The sequence below is a fragment of the Schistocerca serialis genome, chromosome 11, assembly GCF_023864345.2.
Source record: "Schistocerca serialis cubense isolate TAMUIC-IGC-003099 chromosome 11, iqSchSeri2.2, whole genome shotgun sequence".
Taxonomy (NCBI): domain Eukaryota; kingdom Metazoa; phylum Arthropoda; class Insecta; order Orthoptera; family Acrididae; genus Schistocerca; species Schistocerca serialis.
In genome coordinates, this window is record NC_064648.1 from 189,691,196 (window position 1) to 189,717,357 (window position 26,162).

General features: G+C 38.1%; 1 protein-coding gene across 1 annotated transcript in view; it reads right to left on the minus strand.

The window, feature by feature from the left end:
• Window positions 1-6,686: 6,686 nt before the first annotated feature.
• Window positions 6,687-26,162, minus strand: part of LOC126426633 (putative sodium-dependent multivitamin transporter) — a 67,534-nt gene continuing 48,058 nt past the window's right edge. The window contains exons 5-7 of the mRNA XM_050088521.1: window positions 19,385-19,580; window positions 13,875-14,042; window positions 6,687-7,361 (exon numbers count right to left, since the gene is read on the minus strand). Of these exons, the coding sequence (XP_049944478.1) occupies window positions 13,914-14,042; window positions 19,385-19,580 (325 nt within the window). The 3' untranslated portion in view covers window positions 6,687-7,361; window positions 13,875-13,913. The remainder of the gene's footprint in view (window positions 7,362-13,874; window positions 14,043-19,384; window positions 19,581-26,162) is intronic.

A 26,162-nucleotide genomic window follows, 5' to 3' on the forward strand; every position in this document is an offset into this window, starting at 1 on the left:
GAAAACCAGTATCACAGTAGCCATGGCTGAAACCCAAATTTTCACCACCCTGTTACATCTCTAATCCACAGTTAGAGTGGTTAAAAAAATCCTGTCTCCAAAAAGTTTATGGCAGAAAGAGTTTCTGTCATCTGACACAGGTTATTTTTGTGAGAAAGCTAGCATGAATTCAAAGTCATTCATTGCTTCACTACCTGACCATCATAGCTTACCTTCAACCCAACAGAGGCCATTTTCCCCCCCAATCAGGATTTCTCATTAATTTCCTTTGTGAAGAATCTAATTGTCATAGTACCAAATGACTAGGATACAGTCATTACTTCCTCTATACAATATCCGGTACCCTTCAGTATCTGTAATATAGAGTAGTCCTCCATGTGGGAAGAAGCTGTTGCTCAGCCTTTCATATGTCCAGTGAAAAAACATGACAATCACAAAATATTGAGAATGTATGCAACTACAGTATGTGCCAGAACTGCTATGCATATCTTCAAGATCTATTGCACTCTGGAACAAAATGAAGTCTCTTCAACTGTTTACCAGAAGGAGATCGACATTATTAAGTCAGAAGCCCACCTCAAATTCATCTCTCCTTTCTCAACCCAAAACTTCAACACAGTGATAGCTTTGGGACAGTAATTTTTGAGAACAATTTTCTTGAACAGTAGTTTTCCTTAATACTTTAAAATGTACATAAACAGTCTCGACCACAAGAACCGTTATTTTTGTGGTTGCTAGTTTCCTTCTGTTACTATCTGATGGTAGGTGGTATGGACTCCACAAAACTCCGCAGTTGACATTAATGCATTTTGTAATGCCTGCTCTGTTCTCTGCCAACACCTGTCAGCATTATATGTGGTCTGAAGGTGGTCAGTAACTGACAGAAACCAGTAACTACAAAAATAAAGTTTTTTGCAGTCGAGACTGTTTATGTTCATTTTTAAGCTCTGGGACAAGTAGAAAATTGACCAAAGTTGGTAGTGAGTGAGTCTGACAACACTAGTTGCGAGGCAACATAAATGGCAGAGTTTTCTGCATTTCTAATGTAATTTTTGTTTTTTTAGGAACTTGATATGTTCCATGCATGATTTTGTGACAAGACATTCATCACTGAGGACTGTATTTTATTACAATATTTATTTTTGTTAGGACACAAATTACATTACTTGAGATGCCAAAGGCACATGCTAGTAGGATTAGGAAGTAACATACAAAATGTAATGAGACGAGACAGCAGACAGTAAGATTGAGAAGATTTTAGTTGCTGGCAAATTTTTTGGGGTTGTACTTTCATGGTCCACAAATGTTTTTGGCCCTGACATGTCATATAGAGCAGAGTCAGATATCTCCACAGCTGCTTCTGATTCTGCCATGTCTTGCTGAGACTCAGGTCAGTCATGTGACACAAATATTGTGAAAAGTGGGCATGGTACGTGTTTTAATGTGATTGACAGACATCCAGCAAAGATGAAACTTAACTATTGATTCTTTGCAGCTACTGTTCATCAAGAAATTAATAGTGGACAAAGAACAGCAGAATTAGTACAGATCATTGACCAAAGTGTCCCTGCATAACACTGGTATTTAAAATTGTGACAGTGCATCTATGCCATTGTTTAAAACATGCATCAAAGCCAGTTTGGAATAATTCAGTATTTTGCTTCTTGACCCACCGTTTTAAAGCTGATTTTATGTCATCCATGAACCAAGCGTGCGGTGATGCTGCAGTCAACACCAGCTGTGTGTGGTACTGCGTGAAAGAGTTGGGTTACAGAGAAACAGATACTGCTGTGCCAACATATGGCACAGATGTCAATTGAGGATGTGTTGTTGAAGTGATTCACAGTGACAGACATGGTGACAAAAATAGGTTAAGAAGCAAAAGTGTGACTTTTTTTCCCCCAAATTGGTTTTGATGCCTGGGTTCAATGATGGTGCAAATGTGTATAAATGCATGGCAACTTTGTTGAATAGTTGTGTTGTCTAGAGGGCTATGATCTGTAACAATTCCAGTGCTGTATGTTCATTATTAAATATTTTTATCAATCCACATACCACTAAGTCTCGTGGCTTCTTTTCTGTTAAAATCATCCACGTATTTATGTACTTTGATGGCTTCTCTATATAGCTGTGGACAACATTTCATCACTGTATATGAAATATTTGTATTTACATCTCTTTCCAATGCCTAACTCTTCATTTGGCAAAACAAAGTGGCACCGGGAGCATCTCTGAAGATGTCAAAACACAGCTCTGGACAAAATGCGAGACCTAAAATGTTAACCACACAAGTTGGAAGATTCGTTAGCAACTATGACAACTGCCCATGAAAGCATTAACTGTGTGCTGAGCAGGTTTTACCACTGTCTTGAAAAAGTTTATTTTTGAATGGGGATAGTTTTGTAACCCACACCTATTTCACTGGTGGTGCAATCAGTGTACCCCCTGCAAATCCTATAGCCACTCAGTGGGAACTGAAGACAGTGTTAACTAGTAGACAGATTACCGGAGACAGGATGCAACTTTAATGAAAGACAGAGGGGCTATATATTGAAAGATGTTCGGCCAAGGGATGACGACATGCGGAATGTGATGTCGATGGTGCCAAATTGTGGAGGATGATGTAATACTTAACACTAAAAAATAAATCGGCCTGACATTTATTTGGATGCTGTTGGTCCCTTTGCCACATTTTCCAAAATATGAAGTGATGACAGTTTTGGATGGATTATATAACTAGTGGAATACAAAAAGAAAACCACATAGGATTCAGAAGAGGTTCTAGGCAGTGGATGCACATACAGGTAAAGTAGTAAACATGTGGCTAATTTTTGCAGCTCTATACTTCATTCTGCAATGCAATGTTGTCACTGTTTTTCATCACAGCCAGAATTCTCTGAACACAATTTGCGTCCAAAACTTGCTGTGTTTTCCAGTAGAAAATGAACACAGTCTGTGGAATTTGAGTGCTTGGTAACAGTGTGCCTCGCACATTTTCACTCAGTGTTGGCCTGTGGCATAATCTTCACTCATTCATTAATTCACATACTGTGTACAGTAAATCCCATCATAGTGCAGAGCCTGCAGCAATGCGGGCTGATATGAGTCATGGATCGCCAGGCAGAAGCAGCCAGTCTAGGAAACATCCACAAAGCACACTCACTACCAATTGAGGCTTTATCGCAGAGAAGCAGAGGTCAAAAAAGTACTTAGTCTATAGTGAGAATATTGAGTAAAGTGGAAAAACCAACATCAACAGATAAACATATGTTCACTCTTTTGTCTTATCTGAGGTAAATAATAATGAATTTAGGACAAACTGCCAAAATACTAGAAGTAAAAATGCGTTTCATGTAGACTATGAATCCTGACTGGGGTTTGGGACTGAGTTTTTTGTTCTGGTGAAAATGTTTTTGGAAGGTTGCCAACAGACATCAGGTAGAGAACTGGAAATCTCCAAATATTCAAAACTAAGGTGCAGTGGTACCATCACACTTACAGGTTATCAGAACAATGGAGTTTTAAATGCCCTAACACTGATAATTAGTCGGGTTTAACTATGGTCTAACACATACAGTCATGACATTCCGACTCATTTTTGTTATATATTGCAACAGCAGTGTTCCAAGCCAACAGAAAGCTACGTTTACAAATATGGTATCAGACTAGTGCAAACAGTACCATTTATGTTGATTTCTAACAGCTTTTACAATAGGGAACTTCATGTACTGCCATAAAAATAAGCACTAACTAAGAAAGAAAAAGAAGGAAGGGTGGGCGAGACCACATTTGTCTTTCTTTAGTTTCCTAAGGGCCTTGGGAGGTATAAAACAGTCCGTTACAGAATAGTTTGTTTATGTTTTCCTTATAACCTACAGATATTTGCTGAAGCATGTTTTTTTTTTAACCCTTAACCCAAACCAATGGTCTCTCAGACCCATCATTCATTTTAAACATTCATTCTAAAACATGTGGCAACATTCAACAATGAGCTTGACTTTGTCAGCCTAGCAATAAGACATATCATTTCGAAGTTAGTGCAAAATTGAGTGCCTTTGTGACCACGTTTCACATTATGTATAATAATTAGGTAGGTCCAACACACTGCATGTTTCTAGTCAGTACATATTTTGCTTTCAGTTGATATTTTGGATATTCTTACTTTATAGTATTTTATTATATGTGTGAATTTATGCTATTTTTAGCTTCAGCATGCAGCAACTTTATAAGAAAACAAAGGGGTCTGCAGTTGAACCAAAGAAGAGGAAGCAGAAAATGGGAAAAACGATAACATTTTTGATGATTCTAGTATCGATTCTGACTTTGTAGTAGCTGATGGTCACCACAAAACAGGAGTGGTATAATAAAGATATTGCTTTACTGGAAGCAGAGCCTGTTTGAATTGTACCACAGCTAATTACTCACAGCAAACACAGTAATTTTATGGCAAAGATAATTTCAAGTAGAAACATTCAGTCTGTTACAGCAAGAAAAACAGCTCAGGATAATATTTTGGAAAGAGGAATGGTTCTACTAAAAGCAAAAATCGAATTTTGGTGCAAATGCCTATTAAATCTCAAACACAGGAGAATTTATTTGATGACACCTTAGAGGCATACCAAATGATAGAATGGAAAAGAAGAAGATGTGTAAAAAGTACCCAGCATAAAAAAAGGAACTGGTGGTCTCATAAGTGCATCAATCGTGCTCAGCCAACATTCATGGAATGCAATAGGAAGATGTGCATCGAGTGTGAAAAAGTTCTCTGAATTGCTTTTGTTTGCATTTTCTGCAATCTTTCATTTATACTCATGTACATCGTGATTGAAGTCACAATATTAAATCATTTCAAGATTCTTACTAAATGACTGCACATATGTTTTGTATTCATTTTGAATACTGTAAGTTCTCAATAGTATTGCATCTACTCATAATATGAAACAGTTGACTATTCACTTAATTTTTGTCAGCTAATGTGGGGATATGTGATAACAATATTACAAGCTTTAGGAGACATGTTTCTTGTTACATACTTGAGAGATGTTTTGGGTTAAAGTCTTAACCCTTTTAGTGCCAAATACGATCTGATCGTGGTCCAGATTTTCGGCGAAAAATGCCAGTAACGATCTGATCGTGATGCCTTTCTCATTCATTTTTTCCGCGCTTGAAAGCAAAGTTGTTAGTATTTCCTAGCGAATGAGAAAGGCATCATGATCAGATCGTTACTGGCATTTTTCGCCGAAAATCTGGATCACGATCAGATCGTATTTGACACTAAAAGGGTTAAGAACAAAAAGTACTAGTAAACAGCAGAAGAACTGACTTTTTGCAGAAAGACACCCATGTTGAGTATCTACTCAATTATGTTAACTCTTTTCATTACAGTTCCAATCAAATCAGAGAATATGTAATGTAGGAAAGCTATTTGGAACGCAATACCTGCATTATTTAATGTACTACATATGCCTCCACAGATGCAGCTGAAGGTGAAACCACACAGACATTACAATAAAATGCCAAAAGCAATAATCCTGCAGGATTTCTTGCTGCAATGTGCACTAGTGTTGTTCCAGCTTGCAGACAGTAACAGTTCCCACAGCAATGAATATCATGACCATATATGTTAAACTGTGCTTTAACTTTAATGTTCTGTAGACAGCTGACACTGTTCTGTGCAAATTTACTCAAAACTATTAGATAAAAACAGCAGCTAGTAGTATGATAAGAAGATCAGTAATTTCCTTTAAAAAATAATAATGTTGCTAATGTCCAACTACATTCTGCCAAACAAAATTCTAGAAACTAAATACAAAACAATTAAAGTGTTTCTCGAGTCAAATATTTGGATAAATTGTTCTAGGAACTAGTTTTGAAAACACTATGGATGTAGCCCACTGACAAAGTATTTAAAATGGGCAAAGAGGCGCTGAGGAAATATAGAAGAGAAGAAAGTAATCACAAATTATTTTGTTAATAAAAGGATGGATGAAGGAGCAAACAAGGAGATTCTAAATTAGATCAATATTTCTTCACATGTAAAAATATGCACTAAACTTCTATGGGATATTAAAAGAATAGAGTCAACCAGATTAACCAGGTAAGTTGTGGAGCTCTACAAAACCAGCAGTAAAGCTAGAATACAGACAATGGAACTTATCATGACAGTAAAGATGACTTGAAAAAAGCAGGGATAACACAACAGCCAATGTTCGACACATTTCATGTCTCTACGCACACCTTTTAATGAATACTTTAACTCACTCCATACCCCTAATGTGGACCCAGAACAAAATGGGTGAATGAATGGATGAAAAACATGTTTACCACTAAATTCTTTTTACACTGTACAAGTTGAACCCACATTAGAAATTGATTTCTTTGCCATTGATGCAATATGTGTTTGTATAAGTTCAGCCGTGATGGAAGTGGTGCAGATAGCAATGCAGTGTGTTGTATTGAGTTCTATTTAAACTGATGCATTATTCAAAAGAGTGAAGTACAGACGCAACTCGATTTCGAATTACTCAATTTAATACAGGTGCCAAAAATCAGCTGACAGTGGGTGACTGAATGATGAAATAAATAAACATTTATATTTTAAAAAATTTTAAAGCTGAAATGGCAAAATGGTTTTAACCTTAAAAAAATTTACTTTGGCAAGGAACCCATAAACACAAGACAAGACAGATTCTTCTAAAGTGCAACGTGCTCTAGAAAAATAATTACAGTGCAGCAAATATGATGGAAAACGTACATGTGCAAATTTTTTGATTGGTTTGTATCTGTGACCTTTTATAGGCAACTAGTTTTATTTTGGAGGCATCTTTTCTATGCCATTCAACAATATTATTCAGCCATTTTTACACCATCCAATGCCTCCTCCCTTCTGTAGTATTGTTCTTCATCACACGATTATTGATTTCCTGGTCAGAACTTTTTCCAATATTGTAATAATTATTGTCATACTTTTGCTCACAGTTTACCAGGTAAGCAATTGCCCATATTTAATAAGTCCACTGAAATGTTACATTTGTGAAAGTTTCTACACTGCACAGTATTGCATCACCAGTTAACTTTAGCAACATTTTTCTGCCTCATATAATCTCTCCCACTCTCTTTGGCTGCTTCTGTCGAAGCTTCATGCACCTATAAAACTGATTTTGCAGTGCTTCATTATTTGCAGCAATTCAGCTGAACAGAAGAGAACTGAGAATAAAAAGCACAGCTATTACAAACTGAGGAATACTGAGTGTTTACAATTTTTTCCTTTTTTACAAAACTAGAAAATAAATGGACCAAGTTGTTGCAGCCTCTGTAGAGAAGGCTGGAATGTCTCAGGTTGGGAACCCACAGATCAGCACCTGCAACACAGTATCAGGGAAAACAAACAGTCACACATACTGGATTTCAAACATTCAGTTTACATGGTTGTGGGAAACATACAAGCTGTGTAAAGGGAAATTAAAGAAACCCTTGGAAAAGCTCAGAGGGCAAACTCATATTTAGCAAAGAAAGGAAGGCTGAAATGTGGAAGAAATATACAGAGGCAGTAGATGAACATGATATGGGAGATATGACATTGTGAGAAGAGTCTGACAGAGCATTGAAAGATGTAAGTGAAAACAAGGTACTTGGAAATAGATGAAATTCCCCCAGAAATACTGAGCTCCTTGGAAGAGTCAGCCATGACAAAACTATGCTGCCTGGTGTTCAAGACATATGATACAGGTGAAATACCCACAAACATAAAGGAAAATTTTATAACTGCTATTTCAAAAAAGGCAAGTGACAGGTTTGAAGGCAAATGACAGGTGTGATAATACTGAACCATAAGTTTAATAATTCATGACTGCAAACTACTGGCAAATTATTTATAGAAGAATGGAAAGAATCATACAAGCCAAATTGGAGGAGAATATTCTCTTTGAAGTTGCTAAGACAGCAGGAATAAAATTCAGGATGCAAAAGCTTACAGTCAGTAAAGAAACCAGAGTATAGTTATAGGAATTAAAAGGTGTGAGAGGAATGAGTCAGGGTTGCAGCAAACCAGACTGCAGTTACAAGAACTGAAGGACACAAAAGGAATGAGACCAGGTTGTAGCCTATCTCCCAAGTCACTCAGTTTGTGCATTGAGCAACAGAAAAGGAAACCCGACAATTTTGGACAGGGAATTAAAATTTAGGGAGCAGACAAAAAATTGAAGTTTATTGATAACATCATAATTGTCTCAGAGACAGCAAAGGACTAGGAGAATCAGACGAATGGAGTGGATAATGCCTTCAGAAGAGGCTACAAGGTGAACACCAACAAAAGTAAAGCAAGGCTAGTGCAATGTAGCCTAATTAAAAAAGGAGGGGTCAGGAATATTTTATTAGGAAATGAGACACTGAAAGCTACAGATGAGTTTTGCTATTTGGGCAGCAAAATAACCAAAGCAGACACGATGTCAAATGTAAATAGGATGATAAGTTTTCCCAAAAAAGAGAAATTTATTAACATCAAATACAAATTTAAGTGTTACGTCAGTCTGTTCTGAAAGTATCTCCCTTAAGTTCCACCCTGTATAGAAGTTTAATGTCAATGATATCGACTTCAGGGAAGAGACATGGTGCTATAGGAGAATTCTGAAGATTAGATGGATAGACTGGAAAACCAAATTATGGAAAAACCAAATTATGGAAAAAAAGAAAATTTATGGCACAACGTGACAGAAAGAGCAGTTTGATTGTGAGGGCTTAATCCTGAGGCAGCAATGAATTGTTGGAGGGGAGAATCTGCAGGGGAGGGAGGGAGAAATGGTAGAGCTTTGCTGCAGAAATAAGGCTGATACAAACCTAATCTCAATCTCTTTTACCATGAGAAGGCATGTTGCATATTTTATACTATTTTCATTATGTTCAGTCATGTATAACTGAAACTCATATCTACATCTACATCCATATTCTTCAATCCACTGTGAGGTGGACGGCAGAGGATACATAACATTGTACCAGTTATTAAACTTTCTTCCTGTTCCATTGATGTATGGAGTCCAGGAAGATTGATTGAATGCCTCTGTGCACGCAGTAATTATTCTAATCTTATCCTCACAGTCCCTGTGTGAGTTATGCATTTGGGATTGTAATATATCCCTAGAGTAATCATTTAAAGCTGGTTCTCGAAACTCGGTCAGTAGACATTCTGGGGATACTTTACACAGATCTTTGAGAGTCTTCCAGTTCAGGTCCTTTAGTATCTCTCTGACAATCTTCCACGGATTAAACAAACCTGTGATTATTCAAGCTGCCCTGCTCTGTATACAAGGTGACAACTACTGAACTATATGAAAAAAAGTTAAATTAATTACAAATTATGGCATGCATACACTTTATTAAACATGTAAATGTCACTACAGATATTTGGGTTTAGGTTATGACACGTTTGATATGTCTGCCAACATTGGCGATGATGTGACGCAGATGAATAGCAAAATTGTACATGATTTGCTGAATTGTCTGAACTTTGATGCTGTTGATGACCTCCGAAATGGCATTTTCCAGCTCGGCAATGGTTTTGGGGTTATTGTGTACACCTTGTCTTTAATATAGCCCCACAAAAAGCAGTCACATGTTTTCAGATCCAGAGAACCTGAATGAGAGGAATGAGGCCCATGCCAGTGGCCTATGGGTACTCCAGAGCCAGAATGGGGTCCCCAAAGTGCTCCTCCAGGGCATCAAACACTCTCCTGCTTCCATGAGGTTAAGCTCTGTCTTGCATGAACCACCTCATGACAAAATAGGGATCATTTTAGATAATGGGGACAAAATCGTTTTACAAAACATTCACATACTGTTAGGTAGTTACTGTGTCAGCAAGAGATACGGCACCGATTATTCCACGACTGGGCATTGCACACCAAACAGACACCCACTGAAGGTGAAGAGACTTCTCGATAATGAAATGCAGATTCTCAGTCCTCCCAAATGCACCAATTTTGCTTATTGACGGACTCATCTAAATGAAAATGCGCTTTTCCGTTAAACCGAACAATATTCAGATTGAAGTCCTGTTTGTCAGTTCTGTGGATAATAGTGCTGGTGAAACACAACCACTGTTCCATACCCTTGGGGCTTAATGGCTGACGGGTTTGAATTTTGTATGGGAAGAGACGCATGTTTCAACAACAATTCTCTCCGGTTGGTTCTCACCTGTTGTGCAGCTCATCTGATCAATTTCCTGTGGCTGGTTTGAAACACAACACACGTATCCTCGATGTTTTCAGCCTTTTTCGATGACCGATATTGCCGGCACTGTCTTCACGACACTACCCATTCTCTCAAATTTGCGAATCAAATTCTTGATTGTTAGCACACTTGGACTAGTTGTCTTCAGCTTGAACTCGGTTGCAAATTTCCTTCGGACCACAGCTGGGGTGGTATTGCTCGTATGGTAGGACTTTACAAGTGCTATACACTCAGGCACGCTGTACTGTGACATTTTCATGTGCAAATGGTGAAAGACCTGTGTGTATCCACATACTAATTCCCATCATGCTCTGCAGCCAACCATGTAATTTGAACATCCTAATGCAAGCCATTCAGAAGTTCCAATGATTTTATTTCATATAGTTCAATAGCTGTCAGAATGTATGTTCAATATCTCCTGTTAGTCCTGTCTGGTATGGGTCCCACACATGAGCAGTATTCTTGAACCAGCCACACAAGTGATTTGCAGGCTATCTCCTGTGTAGACTGAATGCATTTCAACAGTATTTTACCAATGAATCAAAGTCTAACAGCTGTTTTACCCACAAATGAGCCTGTATGAACATTCCATTACATATCCCTACAAATCGTTACAACCAGGTATTTGTATGAGCTGGCCAATCTGAACTGTGGCTCATTGATATTATAGTAATAGGATAATGAGTTTTTTCATTTTGTCGAGTGCAAAATTTTACATTTTTGAACATGTAGAGAAAATTTCCAATCTCTGCATCACACTGAAATCTTATTAAGATCTAACTGAATATTTATCCCACTTTGTTTCAGATAGTACTTCATTATAGATAACTGCATCATCTGCAAAAATCCTGATTTTACTATTAATATTGTCTGCAAGGTCATTAACATACAACAAGAACAGCGAGGGTCCAACACACTTCCTTGTGGCACAGCCAAAATTACTTCTGCATCTGACAACAACTCCCCATCCGAGATAGCATGCTGTGTCCTTCTTACCAAAAAGTCCTCAATCCAGTCACAAATTTCACTTGATACCTCATATGATCATACTTTTGACAATAAGCAAAGCTGCAGTACTAAGTCAAATGCTTTTCAAAAATCAAGAAATATCACTTCCACCTGGTTTCCTTGATCCAAAGCTTTCAATATGTCATGTGAGAAAAGTGAAAGTTTGGTTTGAAAACCATGCTGTCTGGCATTGAGGAGGTCATTCTATTCAATGTACATCATTTTGTTTGAGCTCAGAATATGTTCTAAGATTCTACAACAAATTGATGTGAAGGATATTAGATGACATTTTTGTGGATCACTTCTACTACCTTTCTTGTAGATAGGTGTGACCTATAACTTTTTCCATGAATTGGACACAGTTTTTTGTTTGAGGGATCTACAATAGATTATACTTAGAAGATGGGCTGACTCAGCCAAATTCAGTATAGAATCTGACAGGGATACCATCGGGCCTGGAGCTTTGATCAGCTTTAACAATCTCAGCCATTTCTTAACACCACTGGCACCAATACTTCTTTCATTCATCTTTTCAGTGGTACAAGGACTGAATTGGAGCAATTCTCCTGGGTTTTACTTTGCAAAGGAAATTTGAAAATGTAGTTAAGCATTTCAGCTTTTGCTCTGCTACCCTCAATTTCAGTTCCTGTCTCATTCACTAGGGCTGGACGCTAACTTTGTGCATTAACAGCCTTTACACAGGAACAGAATCTCTTTGGTTTTTGTGAAATGTCATTTTCACAATATTCTGCTATGGTAGTCACTGAAGGCATCACTAGTTGATATCTTGACAGCCAAATGCATTTCATTCAGTATCTATCTATAGCCCTACTATTTGTTTTGCACCTATTATGCAGTAATCTTTGTTTGTTTAGAAGTTTCTTTGCGGTGACTGTATATCAGAGAGTTTCCCTAATGGCAGTAAATAGACAACCATGACATAATTTACTTTTAGATATGCACTGTGAAGTGTTGGATGAAAGTTCAGCCTATTCCCCTGGCATGTTTCACTCAGACTTGCATTTCTTCTTAAAATTCAAAGTTGCTCTTGTTCATCAGCATTTTTCACCTAACACAGAAACAACTCCAGCTGTGGAAGAGAACCCTTCCAATGGTACACTACAAAGATGAAATTTCACTGGATGAAATATGTTAATGTTAAAGAAGATTATGTTGAAAAACATTCTGGAAACATAAATGCACGTTTTTCAGTATGAGGCAGAGAACTTTCGAGACCTCCCTCCTACCTCCACTGATTTCATCTCTACTGATTACACTTATTACACATTTCAGTTAATTCTGAAGTTCATTATGAAGTGCACAGCAGAAGACACAGCCCACTCTACCACATATTTACATTTCATCCTGCTCCATTACCTCATACAATTCTGTCTGTATTATGTCTGAAATACAAAGTCTTATTTGTGAGGTAAGGGAGATTGTTACACACAGAGAAATAATCCATTTTAAAAATGACATTCCTATAGCGTGACTATATCAAAACTATGGAAATGCTGCAAAGGCATTATTTCAGTGGATAAAAAGTGATATTATTGGTTTGTCCAATGCATGATATCTGTATGTAATTACTGATGCAAGGGGATGGGAGATTGTCACCCCCAAGGAAGTTGCATCACAGGAATGCCATTTTTGAAAATGCAGTGAATGGAAAGAGTAATGACTCAAGAAATAAACTCTGGAATTTTGGTGTATGGAGTTATTACTCCTTCTATGAAAGCAGGCAACAAATGTTCATTATATTGAGGTATTAAGTGGTGTGATTCATTACCATTTGGAAAGCAAGTATTCATTTATTTGCATACCATTTATATAGTCACCCCCAAGGAAGTTGCATCACAGGAATGCCATTTTTGAAAATGCAGTGAATGGAAAGAGTAATGACTCAAGAAATAAACTCTGGAATTTTGGTGTATGGAGTTATTACTCCTTCTATGAAAGCAGGCAACAAATGTTCATTATATTGAGGTATTAAGTGGTGTGATTCATTACCATTTGGAAAGCAAGTATTCATTTATTTGCATACCATTTATATATATATATATATATATATATATATATATATATCTTTTCACACATTTTGTAATTCTTCCATGAGGTCTTCCATGAGATCCTATAGCTCTGATATTTTGCTTTCATGGACTTTTATATGCTTGTAGTATTGTGATTCTTCACTGAATAACTGTCTATTAAAGTTGGAAATCTGCTGCTTGCTTTAGAAAATATGTTGCTCTGACATCCACAAATCCACAAAAATATTTATATAATATGGCACCAGGTGGTGGTGATGAAAGGACTAATGCACATATAGCTGAGCACGACCTCACAAATTAAGTTCTGACACAGGTAAACAAGAAAAATTATCCAGTCAGTATACTCTGTGACCTTGCTACAGTCTGTGACATCATGCCTTCTACAAATGGCATCTAACCTTCAGAATAGAAAGTAGAGGGTCACACTGGTGCACTTAGACACAAGAACGAAACAAACTTGACAATTGTATAACATCAAATGTGGGTCCCATAAGTGACAGTACCAGGTCTGTTGTTTATCTTGGGTCACATTATGATGATCACTCAAGTACAGGGAACAAAAATTCATGGTCACATGTCATGTGGATTCACCTTTCAGCTCACAGCAGTCCCCACTGTACTCTGTCGACATCACATTGGGGCGACGTGGTGGCCATCTATGCCATTGAGCGGCTCCTCCTGGGTTTTGGTGTCTGCAGCTGGTCCCACACCATTGGACAGGTCACCGACCACACGTGTCAGCTGCAGCGAGTTGGAGCCCTGCACACAGATATATACTGGCTGTACCCACTGACTGTACTAGAGACAAATATGAAAAACTTTAAACTGTCAATATTTTATGGAACTTTTCCAAGGCCTTCAGATGCACAGATCATTTAATTCTACAAGAGAAACTATAAAATGTTGCATTGTGAATAGAGTCTTGTCTCAAGGACAGAAAACAGACCACATTAACAAATTGTAATACAGGAATAAAACCAAATTCACAGTGAGAAAAACACTAAGTATGGAGATCCACAAGGTTCAGTATTTGGCCCACTACTGTTTTGACCTAAATAAAACGTGATATATTGTTGAGCAATATTGCTGAGCGTTTTGGTATGAGAAATCCATGCTATCCAGTGGCTTGTTACAGAATAACTGCATCTAGTTTGACACTTTACACAAATTTTTTTCATATCTGGATTGGGCTGTGCACTAAGCTTTTATTTGATTCAGCTGCTATATTCGCAACCTAATTGTTAAATATTGTATATTGTACTGTCATGGTAAGCTATTTGGACGTCACTTATAACTCCCTGCAACTGACTTTACGAGAATATAATGATTTCAAAGCAATCTAATAAACAGGACATTGAACTTACAGAGACACAGAACTACACTGTCCACTGGTTGTAGCTTTTCTGATCTGGTATGAAGATATTATGATATGGTTTGCCATCCATGTGAGAATATTTCATTATAGCATCACTGTATTGTTCCTTCCACTGCATTCAGTGAACCTTCACACTAGATGTATTGGCCAACTCGATCCATACTACTCTGCACCACTGTTAACATACAGCTAACACTGCCAGAAAAGAAACCTGAGAAAGTACTGAGCTGTTTGAAAATCCAGCTTGAGGGCAAGGACTAAAATGGACATTATTGACGTTGGCAGCAAGAATTGTGAGCAAATTGAACAAATTTGTTTCCAAACAAGACACACAGTGCATAATGTAAATGTTGGGTTGCAAATGTCTATGATATGCAGACATTTGCAGCACAACCACATCACAATACCTTCACAGCAGGCCAGAAAAGCTACACCCAGGCCTATCACTGAAGCCTGTTTGTGTACAGTGTAGTTTTGCCTTTCTTTAAGGTTACAGTTCTGTTAGTTTGGTTACTCTGAAATCTTCTTCTTCTTCTTCTTCTTCTTCTACTTCTACTACTACTACTACTACTACTACTACTACTACTACTACTACATAAGTCAGTTGCTGGAAGTTATAAGTGAACTTTAAGTAACTTTCAACAATAAGTACAATGTAGAGTAGTTAACAGTAACTTTCTGAATATAGTGGGTAAGTTAAATAAAAACTTAGTTTCTCCAGGGAATTATCTAATTCTCTTAGGAAATGGCTTTCAAAGACTGCTATCTGAAATACACCTCTATGATACTGGAAAGGTGGAGATTCAGTCACTGAGTAAATAAGTGAAGACTAAGAACTCTCAGGTACATGATGGATTATCTAGCGGAATACTAAAGCAATGTGCTGCCTATGTTGGTCCAGTACATGGCCAAATTTGTAATTCTTCTTTTAGGAATGTTTAGTTTCCTGAATGATTAAAGAACTCAACAGTGAAACCACTTTATATAAAAAAAAAAAGAGAGAGAAAAGGATAATGGAGACAAATTCACATTTCAGTGCCAATGGCTTTTCAGAAGGAGTTTAAAAAAATTAATAAGTAGCAATAATATTTTGTCTAATTCAAGTAATTGTGCAACTGAGAATTTGCAGAAGTGACTTTATACTGGCTGACAAACCCAGTGACTGTACATGGTTGTGCACGAACTGACCTCTGCTCTGTAGCAGCAGCTATTTACAGATGCATATAAATCTGTCTTTACAGAACAATAAATTATGTATAAGATTTTTGAAAACATAGTCAGTGATCTTAAAAGTAGTTAAAATCAAGACTCTTTTAAATTTTAATTTTAATAAACTATGCAGTTGTTGAATTTCAACAGTAACATAAAAGACAGAAAAGTAGAGAAAACATATATACATTAAGCAATTAAGTTATTTTGATTAACAACTAGCTGGATGCACAAAAAACAGCACATGTAGCTGGTTCTAGTTTTATGAGCAAAATTTTAAGCGTGTACTAGGATTGTGTGGAAGAAAACATTGAGATTTGAGGGGTCTCACTAAAATCCATCATCCTGGTGCTGTAGGGAACAGAACACCATGTTATAGTAAAAGTAGCTTCTTTTCCACATTTTCAAAGGTCTAAACGAAAAAATTTTACTGTGCAATCAAGTTTTGAACACAAGCACAACTGTTCAGAAGAGGAAAGTTTACACTTTTATCACAAATGCAATGTAGAATGAAATGAGTCAGTTCTTAATTGCAAAAGCCAGAGAATCTGAAATCTGTTCAATACTGCCCCACCTACCACAAATGAAAAGAAAGTTTCAGGTAAACCCTAGGTATTTTTTGACATAGACTCCAAATCTGCGATGAAATCAAGATTTCCATTTGAAAATAAAAAATTGACCACTGCATGGTGGGAATGGAAGTTAGTGGGTAGCACATATATATGTCCCCTTTGAAAACATTAACTTTTTATCTGGAACATTTTTTTCATACAATTCACACTTTTTGGAGCTATTTAGTTGTTCTATGCCAAAACAAACACCCTACCCATTATATACAGGGTGTTTAAATGTAGTGCCATATATTCCTACACGAGTTAGTATTGGTGAATAATAGAAGGAAAGTACTTATTTTGATATGTCCAAAAATCAATACCTGTTATAATATGAGCTGATGAAAATCCACAGTTCACAGACTGTATTTTATTTACAGATGAGGCAGAATTCACAAGAGATGCCATAGTAAATTATTACACTATGCATGTATGGACCAATGCAATACTTGAGCAATCACAGTGATAAGGCATCAGGATCACTTCAGAATGAATGTACGGGTGGGAATTGTCAGTGAAAGGCTCTTAGGGTCATAGACTTTACCAAACAGTTAAACAGGTGCCACATATCTGAGTTTTCTGTACAATAAATTATTAGCGCTAATGGAGAACATTACCATTACAGAATGATGACTGTTTTATGCATGACAGGTCACCACCCAATTTTCTACAGATTGTGTAACAGTATCTCACTGCAATGTTCATGGGTAATGGATTGACTGGGGAGGTCCAGTACCACGGTCCCCTCATTGACCAAATCTGAATCCATTGGATTTCTGGCTCTGGGGATATTTAACAACATTGATGTATGCCCAACCCATCAACAATGTCCAGATGTTGCAGTAGCACGTGACCAATGCACAAAACACAATCCAAATGGTGCTCCGTATATCTGAAAGAATGCCGATTCACTGTGAAGTAGCACTGAAGGATGCATCAGAATGCATGGTAAGCGCATGCCTGTAGCATATACTTCTATGTAACACACATATGGGAATGAGAGGACACATTGAGCCATATCTCAACAGATACTGGTTTCCGGACACATCTTTTATTCCATTTTTGACCAATATTAGCTCCTATAGGTATATGTAACAATTTTCTATAATACCCTGTATATGTAATGGATGACATCACAGTAAGTGGAGGAACTGTACCTCACTACATTCTGCCATGTCTAAATATAATATGTCAGGCTTTTACTTTCTTCCCATTTTATTATCAGTTTCTTGGTAGTTCTCCTTTTACCTTTAGTTGCCTTGTTTGCAGGAATATTGAGCTTTTTGGTCACCCCGACACCGCTATATGCGATCCAACATGACACACGGCATTTCCAGTAAGCTCAATCTCTCTGGTGAGCGAGACGACCATTGACAAATGGTCGGCATATATAGGGGAGCCATTCGTCTGACTCTCAGCGTCCATTTAGTCACAGACCATGTTGTGTAGCTACATCATAGAAGCTGAGTTGTCACATCGGCCCCAGTGGGGTCACAGCAGAATGGCTCATGTGACTTTTTTTAAAACTAAGTGCCAAGATTAGTCTCTTGAGAGCCATTTAGGCCACTAGACTAAATAGATTCTGCAGTCGAGAAAGACACTTTATAATTTAATAATAAAACTAAATAAATTAAGTTTAATAATAAAGTTAAGGACAAAAGAGATAAAGCTAGTGTTCTTTATCCCACAGAATCTTGGTCAAACACATGTAAATAAATAGTATGTGGCCTGTGAAAAGTACGACACTGCTGGTATATATCGCATCAGTTGTGACAATTGTCCTGCCAGGTATGTGTGGCAGACTGGCAGAGGGTCTGCTATTACGTTTCGAGAACACGATAGTCTGAGAAATTTGAGGTCTACTTTAAGTAGCCACTTATGTGATTCTGGCCACTCCATAACAGGTGTAGTCAATAATTTAAAGGTCTTACACAGAGAAGTGAAGGATTAGATCTTTAAAGGAAGAGATTGAAATTATGTGGAGTCTAAAGCTATACCCCAAACACATCCTTAACAATCAGCTGGAGTTAGGACGTTACAATATACTGTCTAACTTTGATTACCTTTCAAAGATGTAGTGTCATATTTGCTTGGTTATTGATCCTGGGCTTGTTGTTACATGTTCTTACATCTGGTCTATTTGGTTTTACAATTTTTTTGCCGACATATTTTATAATTTATATGATTATGCTGTGTAACAGAGGCCTCAAACATTTCCAAGATATTTTGATTGAATAAAAATGTTTGTAGCTTTCCCTGCTATGTGCACGGTGATGCTAGTGCCCTCCGTGATACACATGAACACACTGGCACACTGAGCAGGCTGAAGCATTGCTGTCTGCAGCTTCCCAGTATGAAGTGAGGATTCATAACCAGGGGCGTTCAATGTATCTAGCTGGGGCTTTTACTTTTCTTGTTTTGTTATTTTGCTCTTTTCACTGTAGGTAGGTGCACATTTAATATTTCAGTTTTCAACCTGTCAATTTGAATTACGACATCCCGCTTGTTGTGGGTAACAGTACTTTACTTTGAGATGTCGTCCCCCACTCCTTTTTGTATCAGGGGTTAAACATTTCACTGATGTGTATTTCATATTGGTTGTCATCAGCATAGGTTATTAGGATAGCTATCTATTTATCATAATGTTCATTGTACATTTCCTATCTTGTACACCTGAAGATGTGATTTTAAATCACGAAAGTTTTTGTGTTCCCATAATAGTTCATATACAAGTGAAAGAGGTTTATTTCAGAAACACTTCATAATTAACTCCACCACTAAAACAGCTTTTAATTCAACAGTAAATGTGTCTCCAAACAGATTATATCTGAAATTGACTGCCTAATCACTTGTCAGGGCATCGCTCAGCTGGAGACAGTGCTGCCACTGTTACCACTGCCACTCACCCTGTGCCCTCTCCTCGCGAGCAGCGCCCTCCGGACTGGCGGCACGAAGAGGTCGGGGTCTGGCGGCGGCACGCTGCGGTCCCCCCCGCAGGTGACGCCCGCCACCCACGATGCGACGGCGCCCACGACGAGTGTCAGCAGGGATCCCAGCACGACAACCCACAGGTACGACACGCGGTACAGGTAGAAGTACTCGCTGCAATGTGGGGGATAATACGTATTGTACATACGTGTAACATGTGGATCCCAGGAGTGGGGTGAGTGTGACATCACGATATAACTGCCGATGTTGTTGTTGTGGTCTTCAGTCCAGAGACTGGTTTGATGCAGCTCTCTGTGCTACTCTAACCTGTGCAAGCTTCTTCATCTCCCAGTACCTACTGCAACCTACATCCTTCTGAATCTGTTTAGTGTATTCATCTCTTGGTCTCCCTCTACGATTTTTACCCTCCACGCTGCCCTCCAATACTAAATTGGTGATCCCTTGATGCCTCAGAACATGTCCTACCAACCGATCCCTTCTTCTAGTCAAGTTGTGCCACAAACTCCTCTTCTCCCCAATTCTGTTCAATAGCTCCTCATTAGTTATGTGATCTACCCATTTAATCTTGAGCATTCTTCTGTAGCACCACATTTTGAAAACTTCTATTCTCTTCTTGTCTAAACTACTTATCATCCACATTTCACTTCCATACATTTCTACACTCCATACAAATACTTTCAGAAACGACTTCCTGACACTTAAATCTATACTCAATGTTAACAAATTTCTCTTCTTCAAAAACGCTTTTCTTGCCATTGCCAGTCTACATTTTATATCCTCTCTACTTTGACCATTGTGAGTTATTTTGTGCCCCAAATAGCAAAACTCATTTACTACTTTAAGCATCTCATTTCTTAATATAATTCCCTCAGCATCACCCAATTTAATTCGAGTACATTCCATTATCCTCGTTTTGCTTTTGTTGATGTTCATCTTATATCATCCTTTTCAGACACTGTCCATTCCGTTCAGCTGCTCTTCCAGGTCCTTAGCTGTCTCTGACAGAATTACAATGTCATCGGCAAACCACAAAGTTCTTATTTCTCCTCCATGGATTTTAATTCCTACTCCAAATTTTTCTTTTACTTCCTTTACTGCTAGCTCAATATACAGATTGAATAACATTGGGCATAGGCTACAACCCTGTCACAGTCCCTTCCCAACCACTGCTTCCCTTTCATGCCCCTTAAGTCTTATAACTGCAATCTGGTTTCTGTACAAATTGTAAATAGCCTATCTCTCCCTGTATTTTACTCCTGCCACCTTCAGAATTTGAAAGAGAGTATTCCAATCAACTTTGTCAAACACAGGCTTGCCTTTCCTTAATCTATTCTCTAAGATAAGTCATAGGGTCAGTATAGCCTCACGTGTTCCAACATTTCTACTGCCAATACGGAATTTTAATTGAACGCTACTCTTTCCGTTTACTAAACTACCCCATACACTGTGCATTTTTTCATACTTCCATCCTTTTATTCTCAGGTGATGCTTCATTCCACTATTATGAGCCACATTTGAATGTTTTCTGCATATTCTTTACTGATTTTATGTTAATCTCATTTTATGGGACATTGTATTTCATTAATAGTTGCTTGTAGGTGGAAGGTACACAGTGTTTCAATAGCTTTTCAATAAATTATTAGGAACAGTATAAATGTATTGAAGTACTCATATATGCAGAAATGTTAAGAATAATCAAGAAGTTAGAATTGATTAGAATGAAAGCAGTTGCTGACGTGTGTGAATATTACCAGACTATCAGTTTAGTAAGTCATGGTTGTAAAATACTAAAACAAATTCTTTACAGAAGAATGGAAGAACTGGTAGAAGCTGACCTGGTGGAAAGTTTGTATAGATTCTGGAGAAATGCAGCAAAATATGAGGCAATAGTGATCCTACAACTTATCTTAGAAGATACATTAAGGAAAGGCAACCCTACATTTACAGTATTTGTAGACTTAAGAAAGCTTTTGAGAGCCTTGACTGGAATGCTCTCTTTTAAATCCTGAAGGTAGTAGGGGTAAAATACAGGGAGCAAGAGGCTATTTACACCATGTGGAAGTTATAACAGTTGAAGGAACAGAGGAAAGCAGTCATTGAGTGAGTAAGGCAGGATTGTAGGCCTATCACTAATGTTATTCAATCTGTACATTGAGCAAGAAGAAAAGGAAACCTAAGACATATTTGGAGTAGGCATTAAAGTTCAAGGAGAAGAAATAAAACTTCTGAGGTCTGTCAATGACAGTGTAATTCCCTCAGAGGCAGCAAAGGCCTTGGAAGTGCAGTTGAAAATTATGGACAGTGTCTTGAGAGGAGGATATAAGATAAACATCAACTAAAGCAAAACAAGGATAATTGGATATAGTTTAATTAAACCAAGTTATGCTATGGGGATTAAATTAGGAAATGACACACTTGAAACAGTAGACGAGTTTTGTTATTTGGGCATCAAAATAACTTAGGATGACTGAAGTAGAGAGGACATAAAATTTAGACTGGCAATGGCAAGTAAGGCGTTTCTGAAGAAGAGAAATTATGTTAAAATTGAGTATCAATTTAAGCTTTAGGAAGTCACTTCTGAAGCTATTTTTATCAGTGTATGTAGCCATGTTCGGATGATAGAGTTCACACATGAAGAGACTAGAAGCCTCTGAAATGGGGTGCTATAGAAGAGTGTTGTAAATTTAATGCCTAGATTGTGTAACTAATGAGGAGGTACTAAATACAGTTGGGGGGCACAACCACACTAGAGGAAGGAATCGGTTGATAGGAGACATTCTGAGATACCAGGTGATCAATTCTGTACTGGAGGGAAGTGGGGGTGGGAGGGAAGGGGCTGTAAAAATCATACAGGGAGACCAAGACATGAACAGAGTAAGCAGATTCAGTAGGATGTACGTTGCAGTAGTTACTCAGAGATGGAGAGTCTTGCACAGGCTAGAGTAGCATGGAGAGCTGCATTAAACCAGTCTCTGGACTGAAGGCCACAACAACAGCAATAACAAATAATAATAATAATAATAATAATAATAATAATAAATAACAAAATATATGTTCACATTTTGTGCATGTCCAGGTGTGCAATGGGAACATGTGGTGATAAACACTGGAACCAATCCTTATATCGTTTAGTGTAATAGTATCGGTGCTCTTTTTACACACTCGTGATCTACAGCCTTAACTAAGACAGGTAGTGCAAAGCTGATCTTCACTAATTTTCTCTTTTAGTTCCAGGTGAGAACCAAGGAAGGCAGGTTGTGGTGTTGACACTGCATTATCTGTGGCTAACATTATCCCAGGCTGAAGTTATCGCTGAACTGTTACTCGATATTTTATTAAAAAGATTTATGAATATAAGTCCTATATGCTATGGAAGGTAGAAAGTGTACGAGATGTGGCAGTAGCTGCTCCATGCCTGCTCTGGTGACTTTTGGCACCCACTGTCCACAACCTCCTCACTGCCCCACTACTACTGCAGGCCGACACCACCGTGGACAGTGAAGCTCTTGACACTGTGCTTCCAGGTGATCAGCTGAGTTGTGAAATGCACGTTCCTGTATGATATTTCAACAACAGACACAGTCGTCACCTTTGGGAGCTGCTAGCTGGGTCACTATGCACACTTGCTGCCTGGCCTACAACCGGACCGAAACACTGTCTACGTCGCACAGTTATTCGTAGCTGGGACTGATTCCTAGTGCCAGTTACACACTGTGATCCTCTTTTGTTTTTCAGAGACCGCACTGATATTCCGTGAAATGCAAATGCCTTCAGTGTTTACCACCCCTGGTGGGCAAGGTGCCCAGCCTTATTTAAACTGCTATCTCCATTCCAGTTTACTAAACTTTTTGGACTTCTTTGTATTGCTAGAATCCTTAATTACAGCGTCCCAGAAACTTTGTGTTTACACGAGGACACTGGCCTCAGAGCATTTCAGCTTGAGATTATATCAGAGGCACTGCTCAGCAACAACTGATTTGCCAAGCTGTTTTAGTTGGGTGTGCCAGTGAACCTGTTCTCAATTGTTCTACTAGTCTGCCCGATGTAAGATATGCTACATACACTTGACCTTCTGAGAAGCACATCACATCTCTAATATTGCAAGCCACATTGCTTATCTTTGTTGACGTGAGTGAAAGACTGTGGATGCCATTTTCCATACAGGCGTACTAATTTCAGTAGATATTGAGTAATTATTTGTATGTAACCTCCCCCCCCCCCCCCCCACCCCCCCTGTATCTCAGGAGTTGATTACAAAGCCCACTCAGTGTACCAATCCAACTGACCTCTATTTCAATACACTTCTTGTAGATGATATAATTCTGCAGCAGTGCTCTCATGATATGACACTACACGAGGAAGGCTTTGCTGGAATGCCCATAGTTCGTAATAATGGCACAGTACAATGAGCCTACACCTGTGTAGTTCTGGAGTACATCGGATAGTGATTCAGCGGGAACTAATGTATAAAGTAATATATCTTTTGTTATTATAATATTTTGTAACAATAGCAAAGTGTATTTCCTTAGTTTTAATTTATTGATTTATTTTGGTGTTTGGGGACCCATGTTTCTTATGTCACATTTAACTATATTCCTTTATTTCTGAAAGCCTATGCGTTTGTATTTTGAGTTTCCAGGATGAAATACTGATAACCATATGTGAAAAATTATGTTCCCATTTATCAATTATCAGCAGAGAATTTTGGTCTTATGAATATTTAAAACTGTTAAAACCCCATTTTAAATTTATTGCATCTAACACTAATTGATTATTCAAGCTTAACAAAACTTCAATTACTATTTGATTAAAGTATTATACACATTCCATTTGTGAACAAATACCGATATGAGTGATACTGTACAATCCATCTTATATCTTTGGTTTATGTTTCTCTAACTGGAGGTAGTTGGCAGTGAGCTGTGGAGAAAGGAACCCGTTTTGTAACTGTGTTGATGATCAGACATGTGGAGGCAAAACTGCAACTTCTCTCCATTGCACCCATGTGAAACACATTGTTTATGTGTGAACAAATCTGAAAAACTGAAATTTATTATTTTATTTATTTCTTTATTTTTTTTTAAGAATTTTATTTTATACCTGATTAGATAATTCTGAGAACATGACAGAAATGCATTTTTGACTATTTTATTGCATGAATGAATTGTGCTAGTATACTGAGACCAAGAAGGAGAAGGATATATTGTTCTGAAACGTTTTCAAGATCCAAACACCCTTTTGGTAAAATCATACCCCATTTTTTTCCAGACAGCAAGCAAGAACAACAAGTACAACAATGTACTTAAGATGAGTGTTATTCTTAACTATTTATTGTTCACTATGTTAATGAAATATTTCTAGCGCCTGAGCCCTGCAATTTCTTTTAGTCAACTCTACATATCGTGTCCACAGACAGACGTGTGACTTTTTATTGCAACAATTATTCAAACATATTTTAATCATACAGCAGGACACGGTGGCTTTAGAAGACCCACTACATACCAGCTAGCAAAATATCTGGAACACCAAGAGAATGTGTATTTCAGAAAAAATTGTGTCATCTCAGTAAAACAAACATGTGAAGCAGTGCAGCAGGAGCTAGGAGTCAAACTCGGCTATAAATAGTGGTGTGATACAAATTTTAACATCATTCTTTACAAAAAGATATCTCCAAGTCAAAAACAAAGTCATATTCTATGAGAACATGGGAACATGTCTTTCAGCACCCATGTAAGGAACTAAAATCTGGGAACTTCCCTCCATTACTCAACAAAATAGACCAATTAGTACAAAATAAGTCATTAGGTGGAATCCTTGGGAATCTCTCTGCACCCCCCCCCCCCTTCCCTTCCAAAATGGGGCATCTTTACATGCTCACTGTGCACTCAGAACTGTGGGGAGCGACGTGATGCGCAATCGACAGGTGTATTACAGACACTGTCCTACAGATCTGTGCAAAACTTCATCAGGCTTCCACTGTGGTTTCCTTTTTTGCAACTGATTGGACTTTACTTTCTGAACAGCCCTCGTATGACTTTCTTTAAAAAAAAAAAGGTAAATCCAGTGTGGAATGTAATAACATTATGAGAAAGATAATTGCAGTCTCTGGCTACTGAGACCTGACTTGGTTTGTGGCCTCATCAGACAGAGACTGCTGTCATCTATGAGTGAGCCCCATTTGCATGTCTATGTGTGTGTGTGTGTGTGTGTGTGAAAGGGGGGGGGGGGGGGGGGGGGGGAAGCGCGCCCAATGAGGTCTTGTTGGCCAAACACTCATTTTCTGGTGCCTGTCTGCAACTCGGTTGGTTGGTTGGTTTGGGGAAGGAGACCAGACAGCGTGGTCATTGGTCTCATCGGATTAGGGAAGGATGGGGAAGGAAGTCGGCCGTGCCCTTTCAGAGGAACCATCCCGGCATTTGCCTGGAGTGATTTAGGGAAATCACGGAAAACCTAAATCAGGATGGCCAGACGCGGGATTGAACCGTCGTCCTCCCGAATGCGAGTCCAGTGTCTAACCACTGCGCCACCTCGCTCGGTCTGCAACTCAGTATATCTGCTATATGGTGAGTAGCAACTATCCTTTTCATAATACTGTTACTAAGAAATGAGATCTATGAAGAAGAATCCAGACCCCAAAACAGGTTCTATGTGCTATTAAAAATTACATATCAATAAGCAAAGTTTTTCCTCTGTAGCATGGAACCCGTGAGGTGTGGAACTAACAACTTATGACTC